The following is a 21,281-nucleotide window of genomic DNA, read 5'->3' as shown; positions in this document are numbered from 1 at the left end:
GGTGGACCTTTAGGTGACCAGAAATCCTTTTGCTCACCATCTCCTGTTCTTCTTCTCTTTTGCTAGTTGGACTTTAAAATATTTATTGTCCTTCTGTCTACTTAGGAAAGTTTTGTTTTTCTATATGAACTATTTTCTCTATCACACGTGGCCCTTTTGTTGGTTGGTATCCAACTACTTTCTATACCCTTATTCTTTCCACGAATGAGTCCTATAGGAAGAACTATCTGGGAGCCGCCATTGCTGAAATGTGTGAAGTGCAGACATCTATAGAACCCGCAGTGTATTGTTACATAGTTACATAGTATTTGTGGTTGAATAAAGACATACGTCCATCAAGTCCAACCCATATTGTTTTGAAGGATAAACTGATGGGGTTGCTCTGAGTTGTTGCTCCTGGAACGAGCCCCTTCAGGTCCCAGCTTTTCGCGGATCTCTTATGTCTTCCAGAATTTGATTTTCTGCTTCGTGTGTCTCATCTGAGATTTCTGACCTCCCCTTCATGCTGTAGTCATTACATTGTTTTTGCCCACAGAGTTAAAGATTATCCCAGGATGAGCCGAAAGAGGCCTCAGCAGCTTCTGTTCACCTGTCTGCAATACTGGTACAATGTAATAAACGTGGAAATTTCATGCATTTCCGTCTCAGGTGTGGCTTCTCTAGGTAATGCTGGTGGAACTGTAGAAGCATACGGGGGCCTGGCTTCAGTTGTCTATTGGTTAAAGGAGAACTATGGGGTTAAGGCTTTTCCCCATAGTTCTCCTTAGGGTAACGGGAGGACACAAACTAGCGTCCTCTCGTCACCCTAGGATCAGAATACCGCGAGCTACAGCTCTCTATATACTGAGACGCCGCAGCTGAAGCTGATCCCGACAATTGTGCCGGGATCTGCCCAGCTGCGTGAGTGACAGCTGGCTCTGCCTATCTAGAGGCAGAGCCAGCTGTACCCGCCCCCTCCCCCAGCCGTTCCGCCAGTCAGCACTGGAGGATCGGAGCGGGGAGAATCCAGCCCCTCCCCTCTCACGGCAGAGAGGCGTGACAGGATCTTGAAGTGAGCGAACGCCGGTATGTGTTCCCTCACCTCCCGATCTACTGAGCCGACCTGTGACACTCTCATTGTCACAGGTCGGCTAGAACTATGAGGTGAGTGAAACGCACTCCCCTCATAGTTCTCCTTTAACTCTAGGCAGCCTTGGCCCCCCCAGCTGTTGTGGAACTACAAGTGCCATGAGGCATTGCAAGACTCTATCTACCATAGGCATGGCTCTGAGACGCATGATGGGATTTGTAGTTTCACCCCAGTTTTACCTGGAAAAAGGCCATGCAAGTGATCCAACTCTGTTGGGCATAACATTAGGAGGGTGACTAACGATGTTGAGGATTTTTCCTTGGACTGCTAGTGAGCTGCACTAAACTTCGGACACCCACTCATTGCTCTTCCTTTCCTGCAAGTCCATTTAAGTACTTCCCTCTGCAACCTACGGGTTTACACCAGTATTGGTCAACTTTCTTGATGTAGGTGCGGATCCTGATATCAACAAAAAGGCAACACATCGTATTCAGTGAATGTAATGCTACAAGAAATTGTCAGCCTGCAGACTCGGCACAGGAGGCGGCCGGAGCAACAATACCGGGGATTTGCAGCGGTTGGAGAATCTGTTACTTTACACATTCAGTGTAAAGTGACAGGTTATCTTTAATGCCCACCCCTTGATACTTGCCTTTTGCTCCTTTTAGTATGTTGCAGCTTTTGAAAATCCTCAGTACTTCCGGGTAGGGGGCAAGCATGTGCTGACTCCGAGGATTAAGTGGTCATTAAAGTGTTATTTTGCAGTGGCTACTATTGCTTGCACTGTGCCTATGCAGAAGCCCCTGTGTGATGGCCTGCCAACCTATGGGAGTTTCTGTGTGATGGCCTGCCAACCTAGGAGATCCCCTGTGTGATGGTCTGCAGCCTGCCCTCCTAGGAGAGCCCCTGTGTGATGGTCTGCAGCCTGCCCTCCTAGGAGATCCCCTGTGTGATGGTCTGCAGCCTGCCCTCCTAGGAGAGCCCCTGTGTGATGGTCTGCAGGCTGCCCTCCTAGAAGAGCCCCTGTGTGATGGTCTGCAGTCTGCCCTCCTAGAAGAGCCCCTGTGTGATGGTCTGCAGGCTGCCCTCCTAGTAGAGCCCCTGTGTGATGGTATGCAGCCTGCCCTCCTAGGAGAGCCCCTGTGTGATGGCCTGCAGCCTTCCTCCTAGGAGAGCCCCTGTGTGATGGTCTGCAGGCTGCCCTCCTGGGAGAGCCCCTGTGTGTTAGTCTGCAGGCTGCCCTCCTGGGAGAGCCCCTGTGTGATGGTCTGCAGGCTGCCCTCCTAGGAGAGCCCCTGTGTGTTAGTCTGCAGGCTGCCCTCCTGGGAGAGCCCATGTGTGATAGTCTGCAGCCTGTCCTCCTGGGAGAGCCCCTGTGTGATAGTCTGCAGCCTGTCCTCCTGTGTGATGGCACTGCATAGGATTACAGGTGGTGGGGGGTGTAGTTGGGTGATGTGTGTCGGGAAGTCTCGGCTCTGTCCAGGGTGCTGAACTGAAGGTGAGATTCCTTATCACTCAGGTGGACTGCTAAAATTCTTAACCAGGCACTGAGGAGCCACACCGGACTCTCTTCTACATTGCTATGGTATACAGCAGCATCTCGCAGTGTACTGTATATTGATTTTGTAAAAAGGCTTTATCATTATTATAGCTACCAAACCCTTTGTGTTTTTATTCACCGGTGTCCACTTTTACACAGGTATGGAGGGGCAGATGCTCTGTCAGGTGTTTTTATTACAGCCTGTGTCCCCATTTACTATATTGACCCTCATTTTTTTTGTCTTGGTGACCTAGTGTCCCTGGGACAGGAATTAAGGGGACGTCCAAACTGTTACTTTGTTACTAAAACAGGAGTAGAGGGGAAATCTTCTAAAGTGGAAGGCATGCGGTGACCCACTAAACACGGGGTCGCGACCCACTTTTAGGTAACCACCTACCGGTTGAGAACCAAGGATTTAGAGTATATAATTGTACTATTTTAATGCAGAGACGGGCCCCTAGTGCTATGTTTGCAGGTACACACACAGGCATGTGAAGAAGCATGTGTACGGTCACCCCATGGAAATTGTTGACTTTTTCAACATATGGGAACAGGCAACATGTTTGGTGGACAGATGATGCAAATGACCTGTATCCTGGACAGAGATAATAGAGGTGTTGTATACTGAAGGCTGGAGTGGACTTGTACAGGATTCTGGAGCCGGTTGATAGACAGTTTGCATACCATTAGGGGGAGATGGAGCCTCCTTAATCAGATGAATTGTAGAGGAAGTTGGAGCACATAAATGTTGAGTCAGTAAGATGGTCAGATGTAAATTGTTCATTCTTTTCAGAGCTTAGCATCCAATACATTTTTTTTTTTTTTTACAAATCCCCATTCAGGGCTAATAAACCATAAACAATTATCCATGGGTCTTGTACTTATCCTGATATCAATGGACAATGCAAGTGAATCTTCAATGGGAAAAGCTTTTTTGTCCCCAAAGTCTAACACCATGATTACCATTCCAGTTGAGTTCCAAATCCTTTTTTTTTTGGATAGGTACAATAATATCCCTTTGACATACAAAAATACACATTACCTGTGCAAACTCCTTATGCTAACTCTACGACCGGCTTGTGCACATCGCTGTACAGAGCCATCGAGGAAGAGGCACTTTTATGAATAAATCTTTATTATTAGCTGAAGTTGCCGCTCTCTCCCTGTCTGAAAACTGCCAATTGTCGCTAAATGGCGGTGTGTGCCCGCATCCCCGGCCTTATTTGCAAAGGGCGCTGTGAAGTGTTAATAGCATTATCTACATGGAGGATGTGGTATCTTAGCAACATGGCCGGACCCGGCCAAGTAAATGTCCTGTCATTTAAATGTAATTGTATCTGCCTAGAAGTGGCACTTTTCCGGCCCCAGCCAAGCGGGGTCCTGCACCCTCAAAGTACACAACTGCTGAAATGTGTTGGCTTCAAGTTTTTTTTGTTTACCTGAGATGATCCTCTGTGATAAACTTTATTGAAGGGTCACGTCACACAGGCTTACATGTTTTAGCCCAAGTCATAGATATCTGTTATAGAATACCCTATCTACACAATGGTGGGAGCAATGACCAATCACCCAGCTGTGCCCAAGGTCAGGAGCGGAGTTTATAAATCCAAGAAACCTCCCGCTCAGGAAGCTGTGATATAAATCTCCACCTATCTTAGATAAGAGAACCCTTTCAGTAACGTGAAAGGAGAAAAATGATATATTGCCCTGTGGGTAATCAGGAAATGTTTCAAGTGTTGGAAGACAGGAGAACCCCCCACTACATGCTCACCAATCCTTGCACCCACTGGACCGGTTGTACAGCCCACACGTCGCAACGTATATGAAAGACATGAACAACATTCTTAGTACCACAATTTGTATATTACCGCATAGGAAATGTTTCTCCTGGAACCAGCAATCACACTGCTCATTTCTTGGCATGAGCCGCACAATATCGGCATGTAGACAACCCAAGTGTAAAGGAGCCTTTCACATTAAGCTACAGCTGCTTTCTCTTCGTTGGACCTTCAGAATAATTAGGGGACAACAATGATCTAAGTATAGGACAACCATTGCCAGGACCCCGATGTAATTGTCTGCCAGCATACAGGATCAGTCATTTCTTTTTAATAATTTACTACGTGCTTACACAACTCAGAGAGGAAATAACAAATGCTGCTAAACCATCCAGTTTGGTAATGGTTGGTTGGTTTCTCCCCCAAATAATTTTTTTGTTCTTACTCTGGTAGAAGCTATTGCCTTCCCTCTTGTTGTACAACAGTTTTATTAAGGGCTTGTATAAAAGAGTAACAACTAGAAGCAGAACAAGGAAACAATCACCAGTCTTCCCTCTTGAGTGTGTAACCCCTGATTTGCAATGCAAACTCAGAATCTTGGACCTTTCTCACAAAGGGCTCCAATTGTGTCAAATTCACCATCAGGAATAGCCCTAAGACTGTGGGAAGTATGGCAACTGGTTGCCCTGAGAGTAGAGTTACCGGCTGATGGCTTGCAGAAAGTAGATGAAAGGCTCCTACCACTCTTGACATCACCTAATAATGTGAGATCCAGTATGACCACCGTACCAAGAATATATGAATACAGAAGGGGTTCACATCTGAAAATTGGACCTGCATTATTTTTGGCATGGCATTCGCGTGTGCTGCATTGTGAGTCCATTGGCACCTATTGTCCTCTGGGCTGGATTGCGATTCTAAATGAATGACACTGCAGTGTGCTGCATTAGAGATGTATTATAATTCATTAGAGAGGTGTAAAGCTTCCATTAAAGAATAATCTGATCTGATTTGTGTGTTTTCAGTGGATTTTTGGGGCTTAATGCTACTTACTTTAGCTTCTGAAAATCTCCATTTTTGGGGGGGGGATATGGGGCAATGGTGTACGCACTTTCAGCACCAATACATTACTGTCCTCTTCTTTAAATGCTGGTTACTTGTATATTATGCTGATCCTTGGTACTTAACTACTTCACATAACAGGAAGCATGGCCATGGCGGGGGACTTTGTGAAGATATAGTTTCTATTCCCCACATTCTAAAGATATAGAGCCAGGAGTCTTAACCACATGTTGGTCCCTCTGGAAAGTCCCTTTATTGGTCAGCTTTCAGTCCTTCAATATTAAGAATTGTTTACCTGTGTCTTCATCAAGTATCATATTAGCCTGTACAAGAATTCTATATAAAACACGCTGCTCTCAGGCAGGGTGGCTGTTTGATAAATTCCTTAAAGGAGAACTATGAGGTGAGTGCTTTTCACTCACCTCATAGTTCTAGCCGACCTGTGACAATGAGACTGTCACAGGTCAGCTCAGTAGATCGGGAGGTGAGCGAACACATACCGGCGTTCGCTCACCTCTCGATCCTGTCACAGCTCTCTGCCGTGACAGGGGAGGGGCTGGATTCCCCCCTCCCTGCTCCGATCCGCCAGCACTGACTGGCGGATCGGATGGGGGAGGGGGCGGGTACAGCTGGCTCTGCCTCTAGATAGGGAGAGCCAGCTGTCAGTCACGCAGCTGGGCGGATCCAGACATAATTGTCGGGATCCGCTTCAGCTGCGGCGTCTCAGTATACTGAGCCTAGGGTGACGGGAGGATGCTAGTTTGTGTCCTATCTTCCCCATACATATATGCCACCTCCTGTAGAGTTTTCAAAACCCTATTACATGACAATGGCTAACAAGATCTCAAGATGTTCTTACCTGAATTCTAGGGTCAACTTTAATCTTCCTGGAGGTAATGCACCATCTGTGAGCCCACATTATTTACGGTTCTATTTATATTATTCTGATAGTTTACCACACAGAAGCTAAATTTTGCTTGGGGCAGTCAGCAATTTTTCCAGCTCAGTAGATGAGCACCATCGTCACTAGGGACTTCATGATGGGGCTTGATCAGGTTCATCTCTGAGCATTGAAATTGGTACATTTTAACAGCCTTCCTTAAAGAAGAACTCCAGGCATAAATATTCCTAACCCTTGCAGTGCACCCCCCCCCCCCCCCCCCGCACTGCAAGGGTTAAGTGCTCGTTTTGGTCTAGGGATGAAAATAGCAAAGATATACTCGCCTGAACCTCGGAGCCAGCTTGCTCTTAGACTGGTACCTGGAGCCAGTCTCCCCCTGCGCTCCAAAGTCCCGTGAGTCATTACGTTCTTTTCAGTGTATAGGATGTGAGGGCCCCGAGGGACATGCTATCACTGGAGTTGAGGAGGAGACAGGCCTGGAGTGCAGTGTGGGGGTAGCACCATTGCAAGGGCTAGGAATATTTATGCCCAGACTTCTTCCAAGTTCCAATCCCGTAGCCACACTATTGTCTTATCCATGTATTTATTTTGTTTACACTGCTTTGCTTTTGGTGAAGACTTCTCTTCTTCCTCCATAAGACATCCATTTCTGTGGGGGCTCCTATCACTAGCCGGGGCCCCCTATGTGTGCTTTCCCCAAGGACTGTACAGCGATGTGCAACTGTTCTGGGCGATCAGGAACCACAGAGCGGCAGGAGATGAAGACCCGACTACCCCACCAAATTGACTGTGAATAAAGTAATAAAGTGAACTTGGGATCTCCATTCCCCTTCTTCCTGCCCACTTGAAAAATAAATTGTAATATTAAATAGAAATAAAACACTTTCTTCATGCATTATTCTGCTGCCTGTCCACTGGGATTATATGAATGAGGAGAAACCAGTAGAAAGGAGATAAACACACTTGGCGCTTGCGCATTAGAGTACCCGGAGCATTATCAATGGGGGAAGCGTAGCACCAACTAGAAAGAGGGGGGAGGGGGGCATTTGATTCAGGTAAAAAGAAAGTTAGAAGTGGAGCAGACCAATAACAAGGCAACTTATGTACAAAGTTCATGAATTTGAATTGATGTTATTTTTTTTATTGGGGGGATTAATATTACTTTAATATTTGAGGTGATTGTTTTCATACTTGGAGTCACCAAGAAAGGAAATATTCCACAAGCTCATCCTGGGATTTAAACTAAAGTGCAAGCAAATTCTAGAGAGGCAAGTCTATAAAGCATGAGGCTTAAAACCACCAGCCCATCGGAGTTTACTTAAAGAAGTTCCTCTGCCTTGATGGGTTTTCACATTATCCTCCTTGGCAATGGAAACACCCAATGCTGTTTTCTGGTGATGCAGCCATAGCATGCAGGTTAAGTACTCTGACGGCCAACAAAACCATGGGAGACTTCCTGAAGGTGTGGGTTCGCGTCCCATGTCGGCTCTTACAGGCGAAGGAGCTGCCATTTGCAGGTCAAGTACTCTGACGGTCAGAGTAGCAATGGGGGACTTCCTGAAGACATGGGGTTTAACCACACGTTGGCCCCTTGTGACCTTGGACAAGTCACTCTGTTGCCTTCTGTCCCAGCTTTACTAATACTTAGATAGGGACCATTATGCCTCTATGTTGCTGAGCATGCTCAGGCTGTAATAGAAATATTCTATATATAATACTAAGCAATCCACAGAACTGGGTGGCGTGTTGTAATACCGTATAATAATGAATTCTTATTGTGACATCTGACCAACATATTTAGTCATTCAAATTTGGCATCTTTAACTGTGTGAGAGAGGACACCACATCTCAGTGAAGCTTTAACCAGGAATCGAACTTGGGTCAGCTCCAAACCACCCAGAGAGAACACTCTGTAATCGATGTGCTTACCCTCTAAGCCAACCACTTTGGTGACCACAATCGCTCGTTACTCGGTTTTGTGAGTGAAAGATTTCTCCAGTAGCACACCGTATAGAGGTTTTCACATTATCCTCCATGGCAATGGAGACTTTAAGGATAGGAACAAGTTGCACCTTCTCCAGGTGAAGCAGCCGTAGCACGCAGGTCAAGTACTCTGACGGCCAAAGAAGCCATGGGAGACTTCCTGAAGGTGTGGGTTCGAAACCCGCGTTGGCTCTCACCGGCGAAGGGGCCGCCATTTGCAGGTCAAGTACTCTGACGGCCAGAGTAGCCATGGGAGACTTCCTGAAGACGTGGGGTTTATCCACACGTTGGCCCCTTGTGACCTTGGACAAGTCACTCTGTCGCCTATGTGTCCCAGCCTGCACCCCTTAGATAGGGACCATTTGCCTCTATGTTGCTGAGTTATGCTCAGTCTATAATAGAAATCGTTCTATATATAATACTAAGCCACCCTCAAGGACTGGGGTGGCTGTTTAATATAAACTGAAACATTCTTATTGTGATGTCCAACAAACTATATTTAGTCATATTACTTTGGTATATTTAGACTGTGTGAGAGAGGACACCACATCTCAGTGAAGCTTTAACCAGAAATCGAACCTGGGTCAGCTCCAAACCACCCAGAGTAAACACTCTGTAATCCACGAGCTTAACCTCTAAGCCAACCACTTTGGTGACCACAATCGCTCGTTACTCGGTTTTGTGATTGAAATAGTTCTCCGGTAGCAAACCCCATAGGGGTAACATTGATGAAACTCAGCCAGCAAGATTTGTAGCACACTAGATAGGTATCCTGACCAAGATGTCTTTCTTGCAGGGCTTTGTGCAGGTTCAAATCTAACCTTTGACTGCAACTCCGAACATTGATAAGATGGAAGAATTATTTTCTTGGTGACATGGTTGTCTATGAGCCGAGATCAGAACCTTATTATATTTTTTTAATTGAAGGTTTATTGTCAGAGTCACTGATAACAAGTAAAATGTGTTCCATAAGCTTTATCAGTGTGAGCATTTAGCTATCAACCCATTGCTGCAGAGACTGGTCAGCTGTCTTAACTAGTCTGTGATTTTTAAATTAGGCTTCAGAGTACTAGGAATTGTAATGACGGGAAAGAGCCGCACCATCAGTAGCCAAAGCAACCAGAGCTTCTAGGATAAAGTGTATGCAAAGCCTAACATTGAACTTCTCTCGTTGGTTTGGTAAACCAATTATTGAAAGTTTTTTGTTATATGCGCTCGTCATGTCAGAAATTGAGGGCTGTGCTGGGTCCAACGCTCCATGAAGTAGCCACCTGCACTCTGAGGTCCATCGAATAGAACACCTTTGAATAGACCGTAAACATAAATGGTGGCACATGGATTTACATGGCGCCATCCATAGGTCATACCCGCACCCATCATATTAGAATGTTGGGATTCCGGTCTGGAGTGGGGTGTGATATACACTGTTATCACTGCTCCATGTTATCCCAAGTAGAGTCATTATCCCTTATAGTCCTTGTCTTGGGACTGCAGATATATTAGTGAGTATGTTGTGGAGATGGGAGAGTTGGTGGGGCTGAGTAGTTTGGCATGTTTAAAGTCTGCAGGGCTGACAACACTCAAGCCACAGAAATGCTGTGTTGTCAGTCCACAACAGGACTTAGGAGCTGAGTGCAATTCTGACAAATGAATAGGTTTTGTTTTTTTTCTTTTTGAAGTTGCAGGATCTTTATCGGGGGAAAATATGGGGGAATGCGCATGTATTGCAGAGATGTGACACATATTTTTTGCATTATAACATACACTTAATGCTGATGGTCTTAATACCAAAGAAAGAGAGCTGAAGCAGGGGTCACGCACCACACATTGACTCTCTGGCACTTTAGACACTCACTGTAACCCACAGATTGTAGAAACCCCCAACCTTTATAAGAGTGAATCAAAGTATATGCATGTCAAACACAGTGATTGTGAGTGTCGGGCACGACGCGTGCACCGGTATGCAGAATAATGATCAGTGCTAGCTTCTTTGCATACATTATGACCTTCGCATGAGCTCGCAGGAGCACTGGACACACCTAATTCCACCCTTGGTGCCATACAACAATAGATTAAATCCTCCCTGCTCACATACCTGGGTTGAAAGCAAACATAGCTGCACCGATATCGGGTAGAATTTATGTAGATTATAAAAATATTTGCATCATAAATATATCAATGTATTCAAGGTCTGCAGATAAAATAAAGCAAAACAGAGTTTGTGGATCCTGGAAGCGAAGGAATAATGTCAATTTCACCCTACAGGTAGGGAAGACCGACCTACATACAACCTGTAGTCACCATGCAGGTAGGGAAGACCTACCTACATACAACCTGTAGTCACCATGCAGGTAGGGAAGACCTACCTACATACAACCTGTAGTCACCATGCAGGTAGGGAAGACCGACCTACATACAACCTGTAGTCACCATGCAGGTAGGGAAGACCGACCTACATACAACCTGTAGTCACCATGCAGGTAGGGAAGACCGACCTACATACAACCTGTAATCACCATGCAGGTAGGGAAGACCGACCTACATACAACCTGTAGTCACCATGCAGGTAGGTAAGACCGACCTACATACAACCTGTAGTCACCATGCAGTTAGGGAAGACCGACCTACATACAACCTGTAGTCACCATGCAGGTAGGGAAGACCGACCTACATACAACCTGTAGTCACCATGCAGGTAGGGAAGACCGACCTACATACAACCTGTAGTCACCATACAATTTCAAATCACCCCAAGTGAAAGGTTCAGATCATCCACAATGAATAATACAAGACAAACCTAATAATAAAGCTGCTGGTAATAATTCCCTCTTGGCCATGCCCATGCAATAGGTCCCACAGTCACAGGTCAACATATAAATGAATCCGGTTGCTTTGCCATTTGCAAAATGCCCGAGTCTATATGTTATCCCATTAGGTAGAGCAGAACACAGAAGGGAGGGGGGGAGGGGGCACGAGAGAATCTGGAGCAGTTGCCCATAGTAACCAATCAGCTTCCATCTTTTATTCTCAGAACATAACTAAACAAACTGAAGAGAGAAGCTGATTGGTTGTCACGCACAGCTGCTCCAGTTTTGATAAATTCCCCTCACAATGTTTTGTTAATAAACTGAAATTAAGAACAACCCCCAACTCCTGTAATTTCCCTACGGCTGTTCCCTTTGTAGTAACTTTTGTTCCACTTGATCCTCTACAGATGAAGCGCTTCTATATATACGATTCCAGAGCCGCTTTTGATGAATTCAAGTTTCAAATCTGCTAACAGTGAGTACCGGTATCTGCTGTGTCCAGTCTTCTATTTCTGGATCTTCAAGAAAGAAATCTCCTGTTCCAGCCCGTTCTCCAGGTAAAGGTTTAGTAGTAACTTTACTATCCAGCGCCTAATCCATGAATAATCTCTCCCCCCCCTCCCCGTATATGCTGATAGAACATTTTAATCTCTTGCTGTACAGATGTAAACACGCCGGGGTTGTTATGGGGGGTAAACAGATGGGGATTTTTTTTTTCTTGCATTCTCTAGACATCAATAGGTGCTGAGCACTTTGTTGTAAATATTCATTTGAAGCTGCCCTATTCATTAGATCGAATAGTTCCATCAAAGCTCTAAAATGTGTCCAAACCGGAGAATAAAAGTAATTATTGGTTTAATTTTTGTTGTGACACATAACCTTCAACATCTATGAATTCCCGATGTTCCTTTTGTTTTTGTATTTATAATCATGCCAATGCACCATAATCAGGACCGGATTTACCCTCCCTGCCGCCCCAAGGCTGGGTTCAACAATGCGCCCCCCTGCCAAGAGAATGCCAGTTTTTTTTTTTGTGTGTGTTTTTTTTTTTTACTTTATCACTTTTATTGTTTTTTTACTTTTTACATTTTTATTATTCTTGTCAGCTTTTACTTTTTTTTGATGATTTTTTATCTTATTTTTAATTTATAATTATTTATATATTTTTCTTACAATGTTTTACTTTATTACTTCATTTTTAAAAAAAAGTCATTACTACTTTCTATTTATATAACAAATTTGTAATAAAAAATGTTTTCCACCTAACAAGTCACTGTGTGATAGCATTTGGTGGTGCAGGTTCTCTTTATTGACCCTGTCACCTCCAATACAGGAGTTCTAGCACAGGACTGTGCTGGAACTCCTGTGACAGGTCAGAGAGGAAGAGCACAGCACAGCACTGCTCTCCCCCCTCACTGTCTACACGGAGCGGCAGGGTTAGTTTTAATCCTGCCGCTCTGCTCACCATCCTGAAGACGGCAGTGAGGACGAAGCCGGGAGGACGCAGCATGGAGAGAGGTAGGTGCAGGGGAGGGAGGACAGACCGGCAGTCTAATTACAAGTGATCTCGCCGACATTACTTGTAAAGAAACAGGCGATTTCTCCTATTCTACATTTGGTGCAGCTTGTGCAAAGCAGAGCTAAATGTAGAAAACAAATTACCGCCCGGCACGCCATGTTCCGGGCGTCGGGTGACGAGGCCGGGCCCTTGGTGGCCTTTCCGGGAATCTTGCCCCGACTACAACCGTAGTTCTCACATGATGGGTCCCAACCCCATAATCACCGGGTCACCGTGTGCCTTCCACTATGCTAGGCGAGAGGCGCCTCAGCCTCTCCCTAGCACAGCACTGTCAGTTCTTGCACCGAGCATCCATTTAAAATATGCTGCCTGGTGACCAGTGTCAGCTTGAGGTGGGATTGGATGGGGCTATGGCTGTGAGGGAGCTCCATCCATACATGCATTGCTTTCAGCTCCCTCACGTGTCCTGGACCAGAGTGACTTCACATTCCTAGCAAATCTGCCGCTCCAGGCAAACGCCTTGTTTGCCTCGCCGCAGATACGCCCCTGCTCCCGGAACCTCTACAGGGCACGCAAGGGAACTGTGCAAGCACTGCACATATGGATGGAGCTCCGTCAAAGTACAGCAGCCCCAAGGCTGAGGATCCACGCCAGTCCTGGTAAGGTCATGCATTCCAGTGCGGTGCAGCTTGTGTCACGACTTAACGACCAAGGACCAATGTGGCTCCTGAGGTTACACAGGTTGAGGACTACTGATCTATAAGAATCATACAGACTGAACTACCAGTTACTGAGTGAGCATTAGGTCTCGTTCACACCTAGGCGTATTGCATATGCGCGTCTGTAGCGCGACGGACGCATGTTTTTTACCGCGATTCACGGTAAAAAAGTTGCGCGACATTCACGCGTTTCCGAAGGCTACTTGGCTGTATCCCAATGGAAACGCGCAACAAAACGGCCCAAAGTAGTACCTGTACCTTTTCAGGCGTGGGCCGTTTTGTAGCGCGTTAGGGACGGGCGGAAATACGCCAAGGTGGGAATGAGACCATTGAATACAATGGGATTTATATTTTTGAGCGTTTTGTAGAGCGTTCATCGAGCGTAGAACGCGCTACAAAACGTTCAGGTGTGAACGAGGGCTTACAGGAGAGACATCTGGTCCTCTTTAACCTGCTGTATCTGCAAAGGTGAAAAGCCAGTCAGTTTCCTGGTAAAGAGCACATTGCGGATCAGCGCGGTTACCGCTCTGATCTCAAAAGGGAGGTTTTGGGAGTTTTTAATTGCGTTTCAGAGTGTGATCAGGAACACTGTCAATTATCCATGCAGTTAGAGGGGCTCCCAACCCCCTATTACACACCTTACCATACAGCACGTTCCTCCTTCACAGCCATCTATGATTCCTGGGTCTTCCAGATATGAAGGCACATGTGATCACCTCCCCTGTGACAGTACTCAAGTCTAGCAGCCAATCGCTGGGCTGAAGTACAGTCACATGACAGTCACTTCAGTACTGGCTGTGGAGGACAAAGGCTTTTTTCCAGTTATGGAGGCCAAGGGAGTCCTGATAAGGAGGAGAGTATGAGGGGGGGGTCACTAGGGCTGCAACCGATGATTTTCATAAACGATTAGTCGGGCGATTATTTTTCCGATTAACCGGATTAAAAAAATTATTAAATAAATATCATCCTTAATTTAAAATACCCAAACGCTGTGTTACAATGTTTACTTCAGAATAAAGCTGCATACACAATTTTTTCAATCGCACTGCACTGGAACGCTCAGCCTTGCGGCACTGTGCGTTCCAGTGTAGGAGATCACACTGTGGGTGGGAGGCGCGTTTGGGGTGCCATTGAAATGAGTGGCGCTGCCACACCTCCCGCAGCAGAATGTTTCAGGCCGAAAGTGAAAAGGACTTTTTTTTTCCCACCTTTTATAATTGCATTGTAAGCACAGGGCCCTTGAATAGCTTCAGCCCGGGAATGACGGCTGCCGGTGGCAAGATTCCGCAGACGGCAGCTGACAGCAAATATGGCAGGTAGTGGGCGGGTGCAATAGCCAGCCTGCTATTGGCCATTTCAAATTGCAATAGCAGGCTGGCTATTGCACCCGCCCACTGCTTGCAGTGCCCTCCTCCCAGCATGGAGGAGAGAGCTAGGGGGTCCAACCAACTAATTAATAATGGGAATAGTTGACAACTATTCTCATTTTCGATTAGTTGGTTGCAGCCCTACACTTAACCTTACATGGGCAGGGTCTCTAAAGGAAACCTGTACTGGACAGAAAGATGGAGGCTTCCATTGCTGACCTCCTGAGAATTCTTCTGGTCTGGATGCCTTTGGTTTCAAAACTGAATTACTGACACCAATCTCGGTAATCTGCATTTATGTTCCCAGCTATTCTTCTCCATATGTACCTATCACATGGCAGAATCATTCTCCCTGCTGGAGTTAAACGAGAACTATGGGGTAACCTTTTTATCCCATAGTTCTTGTTAGGGGCACGGGAAGACGAAGACCAAAGCTCAGTATATAGGGGGCTATTGCCCGCGATATACTGAGAGCGCCCGCAGCAAGGACAGATCCCGACAATGCGGTCGAGATCCACCCAGCTGGCTGACTGACAGCTGGCTCTGCCTATCTAGAGGCAGAACCAGCTGTGCATGCCCCCTCCCCCGTCCGTTCCGCCAGTCAATACTGGTGGATCGGAGCGGGGGGAATCCCTGTGGGGTCAGTCACGGCTCTCTGCAGGGAGATGATCAGAAAGTGAGCGAGTGCCGGTATGTGTTCGCTCACTTCCCGATCTATTGAGCCGACGTGTGACAGTTTCATTGTGACACGTCGGCTTTTACTATGAGGATGAGTGTAAAATCACACCTCAGTTCTCCTTTAAACAGTATTTTGGGGGTGAGAATTTGGGTGCCGAGACCTCACCGCTGCAGCTCCTGAGAGATGCAAGGAGCCAGGGATAGTATCAGGTTGACAAAAGTTCCATGAACCCAGAAGAAATGACCACACACAGAATAATAGAATGCATATTTATTAGGTTAAAACGAGGATACGTTACAGATCGGGGTCATGTAAAAACGACATTTAAACCTTCATCTTTCCCACTGTCCAAACATAAACCTACCAAAGCCTGTCTCCAGATAACCAATCACCTCCCTGACCTTCTAGACTCCCTCCAGTGTATTCCTTCAGTTTCTGCTTCTCACAATCCACCTTCCAACAACACGTTTCCTTCCTGACACTTTACCTAAAGCCTTCTCGTCTTTCCTGTATACACGACACAAAACTAACATGAACAGGTAGAGGAAATGATGAGCAATGAGGGTCCGCATCTACTCCGTGCTCAGGATGGCCACTCCACGCTCGTAGAAGTTGTGTGGGTCTTCCTTAGTGGCAATTTCCAAGTCAATAGTGAAGATTAGGTCAGCCCGGGTGAAGTTCAGGTAAACCGGCAAAGTGACCTGAAAGAGAATAGAGAAGGTTGTGAGCGGAGGCTTCAAATGCTGGACGCAGGGGGAAATAGTATACTGCCTTCGCTTTGTACCCATCTCCATTCTGCAGATCCACTCACCACATTGGCCTTCTTCTCGTCGTTGGTCTGCCTGGTCCAGCGGAGCCGTGTAAGAGCCAGTATTGTAGAGATGGCGTTGGAAAGGGACAGCTTGTTGTTGGTACAGGATGCTCCTTGAAGTTTAAGACCTAAAATGTGATTGGATGTGAGAAATTAGTCAAAAAATATCAAAAAGGACATTGAGGGACACAGGAAGTCTATAACTTCTGGGTTATACTGCTGCCTACTGAACTGCAGGCTAGCCAAGGATAACTCCCACCACCCCCTTTACTACCAGCATGCCTCAGTTTTCTGCCAGTGCCCTAAGCACATGATGTCTTCTCTTCAGCTCTGCTGCAATGGGGACTGATCTGTTTTTTTCCGAGCACTTTTTTCTCTTTCAGTATTTTCCAAGACATCACTTCTGGAGTTTTCACTCTGACTGCAGTTGTCCGGCATAGTTGTCCTTAGCCTGGCTTTTGGAGTAATGCATCTGGACTCCACAGGTATAGCCTGGAAGTGACCTCTGGGCATGGGGCACCTTCCAGTCTCCATTCTAGCAAATGTTAGCCACAGGGGCTTTCCAGGGCTGCTGGCATTGCCTCTGCATTTCCCCCGACTCTGAAGACTTCATGAGTAGGCCAGTCCAGTGGTGGCTCGACCCAGGTGAGTGGTCCCTACACCTGAAGGTTTCAGTGCTGCAGGTGGGGGGACACCGGATGTAGACCTCCTTGTCTTCAGGTTCAGTAACCAACTGGACAGGCTTCTATCCAGGTACAAGAATCCTCTTGCTGAAGAAGTGGATGCTATGGTGGCTCCGTGGGATCAGTACACCCTGATCTATGCATTTTCTCCATCTCTTCCTCTGGACCGAGATGGCATTCCAGCGATACTCATTGCTCCGGACTGGCCCCCGGTGGATTTGGCATGCCGGCCTGCTAAGACTTCTGGCAGACGCTCTCTGGGCACTGCTAATCAGGATCTTCTGTCCCAAGGGCAAGTTTGCCAGGCTGCTTCTCAGTTTTTGGCTTTAAATGGCATGGCTGTCAATGCCCATATTCTGGAGGAACAGGGGCATATCGGAGTCAGATTCATTCATATGATGCTAAAATCTACAAGTCTACCTACTGCAAGGTTCATCATTTAACCCTTGAAGGCATCATTTACTTGGGGTGAGTCTCAAGGCTTTCACTCCAGGAGTTTCTCTGAGGGAGGAATCCTCTTTGCAGCTGGATCTGGACCAGTGTTTGGCTCCCATCAGGGGAAGGTTTCTGTACTTTGCATCCCGTTTCAGAGACTGTTGACCTCTCACTGCTTAAGGCCTTTGTATTGGAACTCTCCCATGTAGTTCCCCTGACTTTTCCCAAGTGACTCCATGGGATCTGGATTTGGTTCTCTGTGCTTCACAAACCTCCATTTCGACCCATTACAGACATTCCTCTCTCTTCTCTCTCACCCTCAAGGTGGTTTTCCTTGCAGCAGTCACCTCAGCTGGCAGTCTTATCCTACATAGAATTCTGTTTTTGCATAGAGACAAGGTGGTGTTGAGGACTTTTTACCTGAGATAGTTTGGGGCTTTCACCTCAACCAGGACATTGTTGTTCCGTCCCTCTTGTCCAGCTCCAGTTCACCAAAAAGGAACTTTACCCTTTTCTCCATTGTTTGGATGTGAGAATCTCTCAGCCAACACTTTTACAGAAAGATGGATTCCTTTTTGTCTTTGCAGATGGGCCCAGAGAGGGCTCTTGTCTCGTCACAGAGCTTTAGCAAACTAAAATTGGTTGTTTTTGGGGTTGGAGAATTAAAATCTGGATCTGATGGGTTAAATCCCGAGACACAATCTGACCCGTGGCTTTCAGGGAACACAGAACGATTTTTACTTGACAAGACACCAATGATCAAATAGGAATCCATTTTAAAATTAGCAGCCGGTACAGAGATGGACATTGCGCACATTGTGTAGCTCGCCTCTGCCATGCATGTGATAGAGAAGTGAAAAAATGGGTGTTGCAGGGAAAACACAAACCTATAAAGCAGGATCTGGTTTCATTGGCATACCTGTGATTCCAAAGCTGTAAGCATCCAGCATTGCATTCTGGGTAGTGGTCACACTGACTTCTAGACACAGCTCTTCCAGTGACCAGCTGTTAGCCTGGGCCACGTATTGCCTGGTGGCGGTGATGTAGGCTTCAGGGACAAACAGGCCACCCAACCACACGTGGAGGTTCTGTAAAACAGAAAATAAACCTGCAGCTGAAAAAAAATGGAGGTTTCGTCCAAAGCTTGAGAAAGCAATCGTCGCCAGCTAGATCCCACTGATTGCCGGAAGGCTAAAGACACCGCCTGAAAAATATCCGTCAATTCATTGTACAGAATCGAGCTTCAGCAATACATCAGCAAAGGTCTATGCTGTCACCCTCGTTCTAGATCTCCAACGTTCGTTCACATAGTCCTCCATTCTCATTGGCTACATTGTAACCTGTATGCATTGCTCCTTCACTTACCTTCAACTCTTTTGCTCCGCTGGCAGCAGCCGCTTGAGAAATGTTCTGAAGCTGTTTAATGCGGTCACTGAAATCCGCCACCCACTGAATGACCGTCATGCTGGCCGGGACGGTGAAACGAGACCAGCTGCGAGGCAGGATGCCTGGAGGGAAAGAATAGATTTTAGAACTCACTGTGCAGATCTGAGGAGTCTCTGCAGATGTATAATCGTGTTTGGTACTTATCCAGAAGACTGACTAATATCAGTGTGTGCTTAAGATTTAAGGTAGCTCATATTTTACCTGCCCCCTGTCACCCCCACCACTTAAAGGGTAAAGTTCACTTTCCCAAGTAATTTGGGAAAATGGAACTACCTGCTCAAATCTGACCCACCCCCCAACCCATACTTACCTTTGGACGAATGGGCCTTCCCCTCCACCAGTACGGGTGTACTATCTATACCTTATTTTAGACCCATTGTGCATCTCTATGTATGGCAGGCAGCTCATGGCTGGTGGGAGGGGCTGTATATAGCACCCCGTGTCAATACTTCTCTCTTGAGTCCCCAGCACTGATAATGCAAACAGTGAGCTGGGTCTTGGGAGGAATTAAGGAAAACCTTGATGGGTGGATGTCAGTCTAGAGGGGGCACTACAAAGCCAATGAATGAAAGGGGCGGCCCAGGGACAGTCAGACTGGGGAGAAAAGGTTTAGGATGATGCTGGATGTCCTCCAGCCAGGAAATGAGGCGGGCTCTCGGACTTGCTGCAGCTTCCAATGCACATTGTGAGAAGCTCCCAGTTTCAGTCCAGGAGAGGAGGCGGGACAACTGCTCATGACTAAAGAGAAGGCCCGGGTTCAGCTTTAAAACCTCTTTCTGCGTAGATTGTAGTTGGATTTGTACACGGATCCAAATCATATTTGCAACATATGCAGATTCTTCTTCCTACTCCTATCACCCCATAGTCCTTATTCTTCATTACCACTTTTATTTTATTGGAATCTGTGAGAATTTGGGCACAAGTATTTCCAGGAGACCCAACGATAAGTAACAATGTGTACTGCACACAGACTAAATAATTCAAAAATATTTCTATGGGCCGTGTCTCCACTTTATAGAAAATCTCCAATTAAAGGGCCGGGCCCACCCAAAACTAATAACAGTATTTGGTAAAAAGTCTATTGGGGACTCCATCAGTGAGTTCCCGGCTCTGTACACCTGTGGTATGTTTTAAAGGGTTCCAACCATCCTCGCTGGATCTTTTATTCATTTTAAATAATAGAGACTGCAGCAGGATGAGTTGGAGCACACAAAGGGGGGCGAGGACACCTAAAACTCCCAGGTAGACAGGAGCAGAGCCTGGAATTCTGGCCGGGAGATCTCACTGTTGGAGTTTCTAAGACACATAAGAAGCCAGACGTTGACTTAACCCACCAGACTCCAACGAAACCCTTGATCAGTGTGCGCAGGTAGTTAGTCTGCTTCTTCTTTCCTTCACAGACCTGGACGACGTCTGTGAGATCTTGGCGCACGTCCTGCAGTAATTTGGCGCCCATCTTTACTTCTCGTTCAAAGAACCTGAACAGAGGATCCTGCAGGGAAAGTTGAGGTAAATACATCCAGTAAAAACATCCCGCCAACATAAAACGTATTGAACAAGGCCTGCCATGGCAGATCAGTAATCACAAAGTGGTCTGTACATACTGCCGGGGCTCGTATATCATATGCAGCTTCTCCGGCTAGTATAGACACTGCACCAGAACACCAACTCCGGGCACAAAAACTTTCATTCACATAAATTCCTCCATTGCCACAGAAGATAGAAATCCACCGAGTGCCCCAAATGCCTTTGGAAACCAGGACTCAATTAATAATACACGTGGCTCTTGTGTTTAAATATTATCCTGGTGTTCAGCTTTACTTTAACCCTTTCCACATAAGATATATATCAGGTATCCATATGCATCTTGGAATGTGTTCCCAGCACCCCAAGACTTCCTAAATCCAGGCCAAACTTTTGGAAGCCAAGTCAAGGGCGACCCTTTCCATCCCCGCACTACGGACTACCCAGCCTGCCCATTATGCTGAAAAACCAGGTTCATAAATTGATGGCTGCTGGTGGTGGTGGGGGGGGGGTATCTCTCCCATGCAAGTTACCAGCTTGACCCACCCGCTAAGACCATTACAACTACGGGATCTGACTATTCATTTCACATCATAAGCAATGCAGGAGAACGAGTAAGACTCCATGGCAGGAAAGACAAAAGGACGGGGGAAATCAATTTGAAGTCCATCTGTTGTGAGAGCGTTCGGTAGGCTGCCATTGTTGACCTCTCCTTTTGAGAATGCCATTTCCCTGGCTGATGCTTTGGCCACAATCATTGGAATCATTTACTCAGAATAGAATATTGGATTCTAACACTTTTTGCATGCTTGTTACTAGGCCTGTGACTCAGAAGTATTGGAGGAGACTCTGGCAGTGCAGAATAGCTGTGAGAAGACTCATACAAGGCAAAGCTTCCTGGAAGTTGGAGCTTGCTCATTCCCTTCTCTTCCCCCCCCGCCCACCCTCCCCTACAGGT

At 46.4% G+C, this 21,281-nt stretch overlaps 1 protein-coding gene across 1 annotated transcript in view; it reads right to left on the bottom strand.

The window, feature by feature from the left end:
* Window positions 1-15,864: 15,864 nt before the first annotated feature.
* DYNC1H1 (dynein cytoplasmic 1 heavy chain 1) overlaps window positions 15,865-21,281 on the bottom strand; it is a 77,830-nt gene continuing 72,413 nt past the window's right edge. The window contains exons 75-79 of the mRNA XM_018558435.1: window positions 20,150-20,291; window positions 18,719-18,861; window positions 18,273-18,441; window positions 16,236-16,363; window positions 15,865-16,125 (exon numbers count right to left, since the gene is read on the bottom strand). Coding sequence (XP_018413937.1) covers window positions 15,997-16,125; window positions 16,236-16,363; window positions 18,273-18,441; window positions 18,719-18,861; window positions 20,150-20,291 — 711 coding nt within the window. The 3' untranslated portion in view covers window positions 15,865-15,996. The remainder of the gene's footprint in view (window positions 16,126-16,235; window positions 16,364-18,272; window positions 18,442-18,718; window positions 18,862-20,149; window positions 20,292-21,281) is intronic.

The sequence above is a fragment of the Nanorana parkeri genome, unplaced genomic scaffold (assembly GCF_000935625.1).
Source record: "Nanorana parkeri isolate BGI_ZX_2015 unplaced genomic scaffold, ASM93562v1 scaffold339, whole genome shotgun sequence".
In the NCBI taxonomy this organism is placed as follows: Eukaryota; Metazoa; Chordata; class Amphibia; order Anura; family Dicroglossidae; genus Nanorana; species Nanorana parkeri.
The sequence above is the reverse complement of the archived record's forward strand: the minus strand, read 5'-3'. Positions and strand labels throughout refer to the sequence as shown.